Source organism: Hyperolius riggenbachi, chromosome 10 (genome assembly GCF_040937935.1).
Source record: "Hyperolius riggenbachi isolate aHypRig1 chromosome 10, aHypRig1.pri, whole genome shotgun sequence".
NCBI classification, from domain to species: Eukaryota; Metazoa; Chordata; class Amphibia; order Anura; family Hyperoliidae; genus Hyperolius; species Hyperolius riggenbachi.
The window spans coordinates 224612298-224626932 of record NC_090655.1 but is presented as its reverse complement, the minus strand read 5'-3'; the positions used below and the strand labels follow the sequence as shown (position 1 = coordinate 224626932).

Sequence of the window (14635 nt, the reverse complement as noted above, 5' to 3'; positions counted from 1 at the left end):
TATCTGTGGCTGTAATCGACTGATTTATGACATTCTATAGCTGTCATGGTTCTGTTGTATTTGCCATATATTAAAAACATATATTGTTAAAAAGTGTTTATTTACAATTTAACATCTCCTTTATAATGCTGCATTTTTTAGTCATTAAACTTGTTTTTCCATGTTGCAGGGCAATTGGGTGATTATCTGAAAACACCACAAGGACTAAGTCTGAATGTGTCAAAACTTATAGGCATGTCAGCTCAGGTAAGAAGGTCACCTACAAAATACAGAAGTTTCAGGGAGATGATAAAACATCACATCACAAATGTGAATGTAGCATTGCACATTATGAACCTGAAGGCCTCTTTTCCACGAACTGTTGAACTGTGTGCTCAGCAAGCAGTTACCATGCAACAGTGAGCAGTTACCAGGCAGCAGTGAGCAGTTACCAAGCAGCAGAAGCCAGTTGTGAGAGTTTGAGGCATTTCACTGCCTATCAACTGTCTGTAGATAAGAGGCCTTATTGTGTATAATAAAAAAGTATGATGCTAACTTTGGAAGTAGGAAATGGGAAGACTACACAGCCCAGAGGCTTCTTAGATGATTTTATAGCATTCTGTTACAGTGAAAGGTCCCTTTTATTTAATTCACCCTAGTCAATGAGTTTCTTTCAGTCGCCCTCCGCGGCTGTGGACAAGCATATCCCGACTAGGTAAAGTCCACTTTTTCCTAATAGAATGAAGTTTTCATTCACAGAGAAAAAACCCTGTGCATTAGCAGCTTTATTCTATTGGGCTTGCGTGTGCTCAGTCGGGAGGTGGTCACCCATGGCAGGAATGCGGTCGATAGAAACCTATTTGACTGGCACAAGTCAAATACATTACAGCAGGAGAAGGGACCCTTGGGTGCCAGATGTAGCTCTTTTGATGGCTACATCTGGCTCACAGACAAATCAGTAGGGGTTGGTTCACTAAGCTACACTGCTCAAGCAGCGCAGCTTAGTGTGGCAGCAGCGAAAGTAGGCATGATACTGCTGTAGTGTGCACTACTAACTTACTCACGCTCCCCCCAAAACGAACAGCTGCTTTAATTGTCCCACTCTGGACCCTTTCAGGTCCAGTGACTTTGTAGGACAAGATGCCCGCACTTTGATTGGCCCAATAGGCTGCCTCTCTGCTGCGCATGTGCACTGTCCCAGTTTGAAACATATTGTATGGCTCTCATGGAAACAGGGCCGGATTTGTACCTTTTACCGCCCAAGGCCCACTATGACCAGCTGCCGCTGCCCTGCCCCCCCCACCCCACCCCCACCCCAAATCTCAACAACCCCAAACTTACACACACTTTTTTCCCCAAGGAAAAAGTCTTAAAGTAAACTACACAAAATAATTAATAAAAAGATCCTCCTGGTGTCCACTGTTCCTTCATTGGGACCCTCTGAACATATTCAGACCCCTCACTGCAGCCTGGGATCCCCTTCTACCTTGTGGCTGCACTCCCGTCGGTGTACAACTGTACTGGGTCTGTGAGAGTATGATCCGCACATGCCCAGTAGCTCAAACACTTTTGTGCATGACCGTTTCCTCTGTGCACAAGTAACTTTGAAATAATGTGAATGTGAGGACCATACTCGTGCATGTCCATTACAGTTGCACTTGTACATGGGAATGCAGCCATGAGAAAAACTAGTCCCTGGCAGCCCTGTGGGACTGAATATGTCCATGACCCCACAGTATAGGTAGCCAGATTATGCCCTCCCCTTTAGTATAGGTGGGACAGGTGCTCCCCCCCCCCCAGTATGGGTAGTCAGATGCTGTCCTCCTTTACTGCCCTTTAGTGTAGGTAGCCAAATGCTATTCCCCCCCCCCCTTAGTATAGGCAGCCTAATGTGGTCCCTGGTCACTAAGCCCCTTAAGTATAAATAGTAAGATGCTGTCCCCCCATGATTGCCCCCCCCCCCCTTTAGTATAGGTAGCCAGATGCCGTCCCGTCACCCTCCCCCCCCCCTTTAGTATAGGTAACCAGATGAAGTCCCATGTGCCCCCCCCCCCATTAAGTATAGATAGTCAAATAGTGCTCCCCCCCCCCCCTTAGTATAGGTAGCTAAATGCTGTGCACCCTCACTAGGTAGACATACATTGTGTCCCCCCCTTTAGTATAGGTAATCAGATGCTGCCCCCTCCCCCCCTTTAGTATAGGTAGTCAGATGCTGTCCCCTCCCCCTCCTTTAGTATAGGTAGTCAGATGCTGTCCCCTCCCCCTCCTTTAGTATAGGTAGCTAAATGCTGCCCTACCACCCCAATATAGTCAGCCAGATGCTGTGCCCCCCCTTTAGTATAGGTAGTTAGATGCTGTCCCACCTGCCCCTCCCCTTTACTATTGGTAGCATAACTTTGTGTTCTCCCTCTCCCCCCTCCCCACTTAGTATAGGCAGCCAGATACTGTGCTACTGTGCCCCTCCTCCACACAGACTTTAGTATAAGTGGTTAGATCCTGCGCCCCCCCCCCCCTTGCAACCAGACCCTGTCCTGCCTTCGAACTCCCCCTCCCCCACAAAATAGAAGCCGGTGCGAATGTCCTCGTCCTCATCCCCGTTACCCTCCTCTCCCTAGCGGCTACAGGAACAGAACAGATTCACTCACCTCACTCCAGATTTCCAGCGCCGAAGCTTCCTCTGCCAGCCGCCGCTGCGCACCTCTATCTCCTGCTAGCGTCCCTCACATGTGACTCGCTGGCAAATTACCGGCGAGTCACATGGCGGGGATCGACTGCAGGAAATAGAGGTGCGCAGCAGTAGCTGACAGAGGAAGCTTCGGCGCTGGAAGTCTGGAGTGAGGTGAGTGAATCTGTTCCCGCAGCCGCTCGGAGGGGAGGGGAGGGGGAGCAGAGGGGAGGGGGAGCGGAGGGGAGGGGAGGGGCGGCCAGCTGCCGCTAACAGGCTCACAGGCTCACTTCTGCCAAGTGAAGCCAGTGAAGGGGCGATCGCAACTGCGGCTTTGCGGAGCAATTCCTGGTGACAGGTGCATTCAACCTGTCACCACCCGCCCCTCTAACTATGCTAAATTCTGGCGCCCTAGGAACCTAGGAACGTGCCTTGGGGGCCTTTCCCCAAATTCGGCCCTGCATGGAAATACATTTTAACCACTTCAGGACCACAGGCTTTACCCCCCGCCCCCACCCAGGCCAATTTTTACAAAAATGGCCACTGCAGCTTTAAGGCCTTGCTGCAGGGCCACACAACTCAGGACATAAGTGATCCCCCCCCCTTTCTCCCCACCAACAGAGCTTTCTGTTGGTGGGGTCAGATCACGCCCCAGATGTTTGTTTATTTTTATACAAATATTTATGTCTTTATTTTTCATAAACATTCTTTGCTTTTTTTTATTATTTTAATTCCCCTCCCTCCCCCCGTCTGCCTATCACAGCGATCGGCTGCTGATTGCTTCTGTGTCCCCCAGGGCAGACAGACGTGTCACATGGCTGTCCCCAATACAGCGCTGCTGTGGATCGAAGCACTGAACTAACTAAAAAGATGGCGGTTTTGCCGTCTAACAGTCTCAGAGCAGCGATCGCCTGTGGAAGACTGAAGGCGGAGCGGGGTGGAGCTCTGCCTTCCAAGCGGAGATGCGCGCGCATAAGCATGCACGATCTCCTGCAAAACCCAGCCCCAGGACTTGATGCCAATTGGCGTTAGGTGGTCCTGCCACCGCGATCATGCCCATTGGCATGACGTGGTCGTTATGATGTTAAAATATGTGGCGTTTATGGCTCTCTCAGCCAAAAAGGTTCCTGACCCCTGCACTAGAGAGTCCCTTTGCTGGAATGGTGGGCTGTAAAAGGATCCAAAAAACCTCTGAACCATCCAGAGGCTTCCCGCCACTACTGAGGTAAGTATCTACATTTTATTTTATTGACTTTTACTTTAATGCATTTTGTTCATCAACAGGTGGCAGAAGGAATGGCATTACTTGAGCGCAAAAATTACATTCATCGAGACCTGCGAGCTGCTAGCATATTGGTATCAGATACCCTGAGCTGCAAGATAGCCAATTTTGGGTTGGCTCAAATAACAGAAGATAAGTATACAGCTATAGAAGGTACATGCTTATGTACTAATAACTAAGAAATTATAATGCAGATGTAACGATTGGTGTCAGCACGCAGAGAGAATCTGATTATTGGTGATCTGCAGTATCACCAAGAATGCAGATATATACCCGATTATTGATGATCTGCAGAATCACCGATAATACAGATATATTGCTAACCTCTGGACACCTAAGGAATGTGAGTGTTTGGTGTAGCAGTAATACTTTGAGTGAAAACCACCAGAGGAGCTGGAGGTAAGAGGAAGAAGGGAATTCACCCCAGACTGTGGGTGAATCCCTATAGGCTAAAGGCTCCCTAGGAGAGGGGCCTAAGCTTGGTTGCAGGATGCCCTGCTGCTAATATGAACCGACTTGCCCTAACTGGATGTGAGATCCTAGCTCTCTACACCCTAGTGGCGGGCTAAGGTAATACAAGTACACAGTGCTAGTCTTGGGTGTGAGATACGTAGTCGCAACACCCTGGAACTAGTCTATCTCATAACATAGAAATGGTACAGTATCCTAGACTCGGGTGTGAGGTCCGTAGTCACAACACCCTGGAACTAGTCTATAGCATAACATAGCATTGACACAGTATCCTAGGCTTGGCTGTGAGGTCCGTAGTCACAACACCCTGGAACTAGTCTACAGCATAACATAGCATTGACACAGTATCCTAGGCTTGGGTGTGAGGTCCATAGTCACAACACCCTGGAACTAGTCTAAAGCATAACATAGCATTGACACAGTATCCTAGGCTTGGGTGTGAGGTCCGTAGTCACAACACCCTGGAACTAGTCTAAAGCATAACATAGCATTGACACAGTATCCTAGGCTTGGGTGTGAGGTCCGTAGTCACAACGCCCTGGAACTAGTCTAAAGCATAACATACAAGAATATTCTAGCTCAGTGTGAATTCCCAGGTCCTTCCCGGTTCTAACACACTGTAGGATCTGACTGAGGTCTGTGTGCTAACACATAAAGCATTCGCAACGGCAGACAACGTGAGACTGAGGGACGAGTGGTTATATAGTGCAGCGCTGATCAGCGTCGCCCAGTCCCTTCCAGCCAATCCGCATACATCCTGGGATCAGCTGACCAGGGGAGTCAGCTGATCCCTCTCTGCTTCCCATAAAGCTTCTGTCTCTCCGCGCGCGCGCGTGTATTCCTCAGCCTATGTGCACAGGAAGGCTGTATCACATCCGACACATGTCGCAGCGCGTAGACCGCCGGGCTGGATGCGGAAGTAGCCGCCACGCTGTCAGGGCACGCGGCGGCTATTCCGCAATCGTTCACAGCAGAACAGCACTTAGTGTTAGTGTACGTATACTTGAATTGTACCTGAATTCAGAATCATTTATGCAACTAAATTTATGGGTAAGTTTCCCTTACCAAGACTATGCTACGCATAACTTATTTATACACATAACTAGCCATTTCAAGATATGATTACTGTATTTACTGACACAAGCTGTTAATGTTTGCTGTAGCTGCCAAGAGGACAAAAGAAACCTAGAGTCAGAAAAAACTGACTCGTGAGCTATACAGGTAATGCTATTTTGAGAATTTGCAGAAAGCAAGATGACAGCCTCCAATAAACAAAAACAAAACACTCTGCAGCTCTAGCCAAAAAGTTTAGATGACAAAGAACAAAAGTGGAAGAATATTATTAAGCTAGGTAGAATGTGGCATAGAAGATAAAGTGAAGAAAAGTGTTTTGGGGAGAAGGTAGGACCTGTTGAGCCCGGCTTCGGTGATTGACACAAATTCTCCCAGGGCATAGGGTCTAAGGAAGTGGTCTTCATCAGAGCACCTCATAAGGATAATGGGCCATCCTTATGAGGTGCTACCCCTAGCGGGCATTGGCCTACTTTAGCTAGCCCATGATTAGCAGACTTTATGGAAGGGCTGGAGTTATGGAACATATATAGAAAAAGAGAAGGATACCCCATAGGAGCACTAAGGCAATAAGTAATGCATAATAATGCATTCGTAAACCACACCAATAATATAAGTGTATAAACTTTATTAGCAAAATTGTTGCAAATTTTAAAAACAAACAGTATGGGGGCAGCAATGAACAGTAAATGGAAACAAAGTAAACAATGGGTCAATGGCTGTAAACAGTGAGTCAAATGCATTAAAGTGCATTGTGCAAAATAAAGTTGTTGTGAATAAAAAATTGATACATGCCTACAAATATGAATGGTGGTGCATATATAGCTATAGGCTTTCACAATAAAAAAGTGCAAGGTGCAAATAATTGGCACGATATTAAATAAAAATTACCACTGATGAGAGGTATATAGAAAAAAAAAACAGCAGCATCTGATGATTAACTAACACTACCAACATAGCATAGTGATACACTGACACTGACAATAGCACCAATATAGAACCTAGAGAGTACAGAGCAAACTGACTGCACAATACAGACAGACACCTGGTGTCCGGCAGTGGCAGGGATTGCCTGATGTTGGATACATGTGCTTATCGGTTGCTTGTGCGGGCATTAAAAACACTACACCAAATCCAAATCCAAAAGTAGTTCTTGCTCTTACACCCCCCCCCCCCCCCCAAAAAAAAAAAATTGTTTAGCTCCATTATCCTACTCAATCATGCTGGTTAGTTGAGACTTCCGGCTGCTTCCAGATAACAGGGACTTTGCTGTAAAAGATAATGAGTGAATTTAGGGTCAGAAAGACAGTAAAACATAGGCAAGAGCAGTAATAAAAAGGAGTTACAGTAGTATTCATCCCAATGTGCCATTTGCGCTGCCCCTACAGATGACAGCTGTCTTGATTGGCAACAGACACTGCGTCTTCAAGTACAGTAGAGGAGTTATGGAACAGGGTAAAGTCAGGACTGGCAGCTATCAGGACAAAGTCATTAACTGAGCCCAAGTCAGGGCAGGCAGGCAGGCAGCAGACAAGATGAGGGTGTTAAACAAGCAAGGCTCAGTACAGGCAGCAGAAAAGGCTTTAATTGTTCCTATTTGCATATCAGTAGTTGATTTCCCTGGATAAATTTGAACCAAATATAAAGCATGAATCCGGAAATTGAATTTAGTCAGGCAACAGACCTTTTTGTGAAGAGTAAACATGACTGCCTTGCTGTGTTGCTTCTCAGAGAAAACATTTTTAGGTATAAATCTTTAAATCTTTTTTGGGGTTTAAAATCTTTAGGTTTAAAGGTTTAAAGCCTGGACATGATCTTCAATGAGTTTGTAAGTACACGCACACACACACGCACGCACGCACGCACGCACGCACGCACGCACGCACACACACACACACACACACACCCCCTTTAAAAAAAAACTACAACAACAAAAAAACAAACATTAATAAACACATTTCTTTTCAAAGTAATTAGATCATTAGCGTCAAAACAGATGAGAGGGACAGGTATTTATTTGTAACACATAAACTCCAGAATAACCTGTTTTTCCTGATTGGGGTGTATCTCCCTGCTCCTGAGAACTTGGATATCCTTAAATAAATAGCCTTATTTGCACCGGAATACTCATGTGCAAAACCAATAAGCATGGGCCACAGTCCTAATAATAGATAGATTCCAAAATTAATTATCGTATAATTCTTCCAGAGTAACATGAGCCATACATTACTTTTTTCCTATTGTAAGGCTTGACAGGATATGTCCCCAATCAGTCTCTATGCCCCAATATATTACCGCAGCTCTGAGCCCGGCCCACGTCTTCACCTATAGACAAGCCCCCCGTGTGAACAGGACACGTTATTTGTCTCCTGACTACGGTTACCCCCAAGTAGAGTTGGGCCGAACGGTTCGCCTGCGAACGGTTCCATGCGAACTTCCGTGGTTCGCGTTCGCGTCCCGCAGGCGAACCTTTGCGGAAGTTCGGTTCGCCCCATAATGCACCATGGAGGGTCAACTTTGACCCTCTACATCACAGTCAGCAGGCCCAGTGTAGCCAATTAGGCTACACTAGCCCCTGGAGCCACTCCCCCCCTACTAAAAGGCAGGCAGCGGCGACCATTACGGTCACTCGTGTGCCTGCATTAGTGAGAGTAGGGCGAGCTGCTGAACACTCTCTCATAGGGAAAGATTAGTTAGGCTTAGCTTGTCCCTGGCTGCATACCTGTTCTGTGAACCCACCACTGCATACCTGTTCTGTGAACCCACCACTGCATACCTGTTCTGTGAACCCACCACTGCATACCTGTACTGTGAACCCACCACTGCATACCTGTTCAGTGAACCCACCACTGCATACCTGTTCTGTGAACCCACCACTGCATACCTGTTCTGTGAACCCACCACTGCATACCTGTTCAGTGAACCCGCCACTGCATACCTGTTCTGTGAACCCACCACTGCATACCTGTTCTGTGAACCCACCACTGCATACCTGTTCTGTGAACCCACCACTGCATACCTGTTCTGTGAACCCACCACTGCATACCTGTTCTGTGAACCCACCACTGCATACCTGTACTGTGAACCCACCACTGCATACCTGTTCTGTGAACCCACCACTGCATACCTGTACTGTGAACCCACCACTGCATACCTGTTCAGTGAACCTGCCACTGCATACCTGTACTGTTCAGTGAACCCGCCACTGTATACCTGTTCTGTTCAGTGAACCCGCCACTGCATACATGTTCTGTTCAGTGAACCCGCCACTGCATACCTGTTCTGTTCAGTGAACCCGGCACTGCATACCTGTTCTGTTCAGTGAACCCACCACTGTATACCTGTTCTGTTCAGTGAACCCGCCACTGCATACCTGTTCTGTTCAGTGAACAGTTTGGTGTGTCAGTGTGAAGCAGTACCTTATTTACACTACCTGATTGATGTATACACATGCAAGATGTTTTAAAGCACTTTAGGCCTGTCATTTAGCATTCAATATGATTTCTGCCCTTAAAACGCTGCTTTGCGTCAAATCCAGATTTTTCCCGGGGACTTTTGGCGTGTATCCCACTCCGCCATGCCCCCCTCCAGGTGTTAGACCCCTTGAAACATCTTTTCCATCACTTTTGTGGCCAGCATATTTTTTTTTTTTTCAAAGTTCGCATCCCCATTGAAGTCTATTGTGGTTCGCGAACTTTAACGCGAACCGAACCTTCCGCGGAAGTTCGGGAACCCGGTTCGCGAACCTAAAATCGGAGGTTCGGCCCAACTCTACCCCCAAGACTTAACGTGCAAGGCATACAGACTGACGTAGAGAGGACAATAACCTGTTAGAAGCCTGATGAGGCTAGTAACACATTTCAATAGTTCATTAGTATCACACAGGGTTATTACCTTGCTTCAGGAGGATGAGGCTCTCAGCGTCGATTGTCAGAAATGACAGATAGAACAGGAACAGGCAGTGAAGGTTCCAGGTATTAGGAAAGAGTTCATGCAAAGTCCACATGCAAGGTTATTCAACAGGTAATGGATAATCCAGGTAATGAGAGAATGTATGCAAGATCTACATGCAAGGTTATTCAACAGATAATCGATAATCCAGGTGGTATTTGAGAGAGTTCATACAAAGTCTGCATGCAAGGTTATTTAATAACTGGTAAGGATTAGTTCAAGTATACTTACCGTCCAGTTCAGGTAGCATGCAAGAATATCCAGTAAATAGGCAATGGTCGGTCCAGGCGACAAGAGTATCCAGTACCAGACAAAGGTTGGTCCAGGCGGCAAACAAGGGTATCCAGTAAACAGGCAGAGGTCAGTACAGGCAGCAGGCAAGAGTTTCCAGGAATCAAAGCAAGGGTTAATAACAACAGACAAGAATAGTCAAATACAAGCCAAGGGTCAATGTCCAGTAATCTAACAAGTGAGTGCACGCCCAGCAACTAGCCACAGCTATGCTTATTACAGGTGATAACTGGGAGGAATCTACAGGTTTAAATACAGCTTTCATCCAATCAGTGGCCGGCCACCAGGGTTGCTCGAATGTATCAAAATTCGATTCGGGTACATTCGAATTCGGGCCCGCGGAAAATTCGGATTCGGATGCAATCGCCGAATTCGGTTCGGATTCGAATTCGGTTCAGGTTGCGTAAAAAAATTCGGGAAAAATTTGTGTTCGCGAATTCAGATTTTTTTTTTAAAGGGAAATCACATGTAAATAGGTCTAATATAAAAAAAAAAAAAGAAAAATGTGATGGAAAACTTTTTTTTCAGCATTTCTTGTTTATTCATCGTCACCGTCTTCTTTTTTTTCTCTCCATCTTTTTCTTCACCATTTTCTTTTTCTGTTTTACCCTCTTTTTGTTTCTCGTCATCAATCATTCATTACTATCATCTTCTTCTTCACTGGCATCTGGTTCTTTAAGTTCTTCTTCACCTGGTTCATCTTCAATTGTTTTTTCATCTTCTTCTTCACCTGATTCTTCTTCGTCTTCTTATTCTCCTTCTTCATCATCATCTGGTTCTTCTTCACCTGGTTCTTCTCTTCTTCTTCTTCACATGGTTCTTCTCTTCTTCTTCTTCACCCGGTTCTTCTCTTCTTCTTCTTCACCCGGTTCTTCTCTTCTTCTTCTTCACCTGGTTCTTCTCTTCTTCTTCTTCACCTGGTTCTTTCTTCTTCTTCTTCACCTGGTTCTTCTTCATCTTCTTATTCTTCTTCAACATCAACTGGTTGAACTGGTTCTTCTTCACCTGGTTCTTTTCTTCTTCACCTGGTTCTTCTTCTTCTTCTTCACCTGGTTCTTCTTTTTCTTCTTCTTCACCTGGTTCTACTTCTTCTTCATTATCTGGTTCTTCTTCTTCACCTGGTTCTTCTTCCTCTTCTACTACTTCTTCACCTGATTCTTCTTCTTCTTCTTCTTCACATGGTTATTCTTCTTCTTCTCCACCGTCCACTACCAACATTCTTTGTTTTTTCCCTTACAGAACTCTACTGTTGTGAAATGTTATCTTCAACACCAGCATAGCTATTGTAGTGGCATAATAGCTAGTGGCGCATGGCAGCAGCGCATAATTCTGTGCACCCTGGCGGTGGGAACACAGACAGGCAGGAGGATAAACTCAGCAGGAGGAGGAGTGGCGAATGGCAGCAGGCAATGTCACAGGCCAATGGTACCTAGCGTTGGTACCATGACTGAAAATAAATACCAAAGAGCAGGAGGAGGTTCCGGACAGCAGTCGTGCAGCCCACATTGTGCCCAATACACAACTGGGACAGCACAGTTTTCAACCCAGACACCTCAGAATTTTTTTTTCTTTTACAACAGTATAGCTATTGTAGTAGCGTAATAGCTAGTGGTGCATGGCAGCAGCGCATAATTCTGTGGACCCTGGCGGTGGGAACACAGACAGGCAGGAGGATAAACTCAGCAGGAGGAGGAGTGGCGAATGGCAGCAGGCAATGTCACAGGCCAATGGTACCTAGCGTTGGTACCATGGCTGAAAATAAACATGAAAGAGCAGGAGGAGGTTCCGGACAGCGGTCGTGCAGCCCGCATTGTGCCCAATGCACAACTGGGACAGCACAGTTTTCAACCCAGACACCTCAGATTTTTTTTTTTTACTAGGGTATAGCTATTGTAGTGGCGTAATAGCTAGTGGCTCATGGCAGCAGCGCATAATTCTGTGAACCCTGGCGGTGGGAACACAGACAGGCAGGAGGATAAACTCAGGAGGAGGAGTAGCGAATGGCAGCAGGCAATGTTTTCCGTGGACCCTGGCGGTGGGAGCACAGACAGCAGGATAACTACAGCAGCAGGAAGAGGAGTGACGTGTGGCAGCAGCAGGCATGCATTGTGTGGTGAACAGCAGGAGGATGAAAAACAGCGTTTCGTAATATGTTGGCGCTGTATAAATACAATAAATAAATACACAAATAAATAAATTCATAAATAAATCAATAAATTCATAAATATATAAATACATCAGCAGCAGGAAGAGGAGTGACATGTGGCAGCAGCAGGCATGCATTGTGTGGTGAACAGCAGGAGGATGAAAAACAGCGCTTCGTAATACGTTGGCGCTGTATAAATACAATAAATAAATAAATACACAAATAAATAAATTCATAAATAAATCAATAAATTCATAAATATATAAATACATCAGCAACAGCAGCAGGAAGAGGAGTGACGTGTGGCAGCAGCAGGCATGCATTGTGTGGTGAACAGCAGGAGGATGAAAAACAGCGCTTCGTAATATGTTGGCGCTGTATAAATACAATAAATAAATAAATACACAAATAAATAAATTCATAAATAAATCAATAAATTCATAAATATATAAATACATCAGCAACAGCAGCAGGAAGAGGAGTGACGTGTGGCAGCAGCAGAATGATTCCCAGGCACCTCATGTCCTCCTCTCGCCGACAGTAGGTGCCAGGAACATGCGTTCAATCCAGGCCTGGTTGATCTTCAAAAATGTCAGTCTGTCCACTCCCTCTGTGGACAGACGAGAGCGCTTCTCGGTGACCACGCCACCGGCCGCACTGAAGCACCTCTCGGACAGCACGCTGGAAGGGGGGCAAGACAGGACTTCCAGGGCGTACTGCGCCAGCTCACTCCAGATGTGCAACCGCTCCATCTAGTAATCCATGGGGTCCACGCTGCCGGTGTCAAGCACACTGAAGTACCCCATGTACTCAGCCACCATCTGGGTCATGCGCTGGCAGTGGCTTTCAGAGGAGGTGGCTGCTGCACACACCTCCTCTCTCGGCTGCTCTACCATCATATAGAGCGCCTGTGTCAATGACAGCAGGTCTCCTGGGCGCCTGACACTGCTGCTGGCCGCAGGCAACGGCTGCTGTGCTGGCTGGACAGGGACAGAGGGGGTGGAAGCCTGGGGGAAGGCTTCCTCCAGTCTCCGAACAAGGAGCTGCTGCAACTCGCTTGTGCGCTGCTCATGTCCTCTAGCAGGCAGAAACCGAGCCCACTTCCCCCTCAGCCGTGGATCCCGGATCATGCTGATGCAGGCGTCCTCCCTCGCTTGCATCTGCTTCACCCTGGGGTCTGTGCGCAGGCAACGCAGCATGTGCGCTGCCATGGGGAACAGGGTGGTCCATGATACAGAGACATCAGGGTCAGCGTCCTCCTCTGGCTCCTGAGCCTCTTCCTCCTCTCTCCACCCTCGCACCACTGCTGCTGCGCTCCGCTGTTCCCCCTCAGCAGCGACGTCCAGCACCTCCAACTCCTCCTCATCCTCCTCCAGGGATTCAAATTCCTGCACAGCAGTGGACTGCGTAGGCGGCTGCTGTTCCAGCTGCTTCAGGGCCTCCTCCCCCAAATCCACCAAATCGCCAAGGGCCCTGTCCAGCAGACAAACAAAGGGCACCCACTGGCAGAGGGATGCCCGCTCCTGGCTCACCAGGTTGGTTCCCTGCAGGAAGGGAGCCAACACCAAGCAGACCTGCTGCATCTGCCCCCACTGTACTTTGGTGAGGAGCTGGAGTTTGGTGGTGCCTTCGAGAGTGCCATCCAGGATGTACCGGTTGATAGCCCTCCTCTGCTCAACCAGCCGCTCCAACATCGCCAGGGTGGAGTTCCAGCGAGTTGGCACATCGATGACAAGGCGGTGTGGTGGCAGGCCCTTGCGCTGCTGGATCTCTGCCAGCTTTGATGCAGCAGCAGCTGAGCGGCGGAAAGTGCGCACAATTTTCCGCCCCGCTTCCAACAGCTCCTCCATCCCCTGGTAGGTGCGCAGGAACTTCTGCACCACCAGGTTCAGGATGTGGGCCAAGCAGGGTATGTGGGATAAGTGTCCCCTGCTGATAGCAGCCAGCAGGTTGGCGGCATTGTCGGACACCACCAATCCGACTCGGAGGCCTCTTGGGGTCAGCCACGTCTTCTCCTGCTCCCTCAGGTAGCGGAGCACGTTGGCTGCTGTCAGACTGTTCTTCCCCAAGCTCACCATCTCCAGCAGTGCTTGGCAGTGGCGGGCCTTCACCCTGCTGTTGCGTTGTTGCTTGGCGGCGGGAGCTGCTGCTTCTCCCCTGACCCCGCGTGGTGGCACCACATAGTGGGCGACTGGTGCCGCTGCTGCTGCTGTTGATGCGCCCGAGGGTGGACCTGCTGCTTCCTCGCTCAGGCTTTCCACCAGGCTGACCCAGTGTGCCGTAAAGGACAGATAGCGTTCTGTCCCAAAACGGCTGCTCCATGAATCCATGGTTATGTGGATCCGCGCACTTACAGCGTGATCGAGTGCGCGGCCCACGTTCGCCATGGCAAACTGGTGCAGTGCTGGGATCGCCGTGCGGGATAAGTAGTGGCAGCTGGGGACTTGCCACTCTGGGATCCCAAAATGCAGCAGCGCTCTCATGTCACTCCCCTCCTGCACGAAGGAATATGGCAGGAGCTGGGAGCACATGGCCCGGGCAAGCAACCCGTTCAGCACCCAGATGCGCCTGTGAGCGGGAGGCAACACCTTGGTCACACCGGGAAAGGACTCGCTGAACAGGGTCTGGTGGCGTTTGCCTGCGCGGGAGGATGAGGAGGCCACTGTGGAGGGAGCTGATGAGGCAACTGAGGACTGGCTGCCCGGGGGGGGGGGGGGGAGGAGTTAGTTGCTGCTGCTGTGCTCCTGCTGCTGCTGCTGGGTGGGATGCTGCTGCTGCT

General features: G+C 48.2%; 1 protein-coding gene across 1 annotated transcript in view; it reads left to right on the top strand.

Annotated features, from left to right (window-relative positions):
- LOC137536841 (proto-oncogene tyrosine-protein kinase LCK-like) overlaps positions 1–14635 on the top strand; it is a 369228-nt gene that overhangs the window by 247898 nt on the left and 106695 nt on the right. Inside the window, exons 6-7 of the mRNA XM_068259030.1 lie at positions 170–246; positions 3929–4079. Coding sequence (XP_068115131.1) covers positions 170–246; positions 3929–4079 — 228 coding nt within the window. The remainder of the gene's footprint in view (positions 1–169; positions 247–3928; positions 4080–14635) is intronic.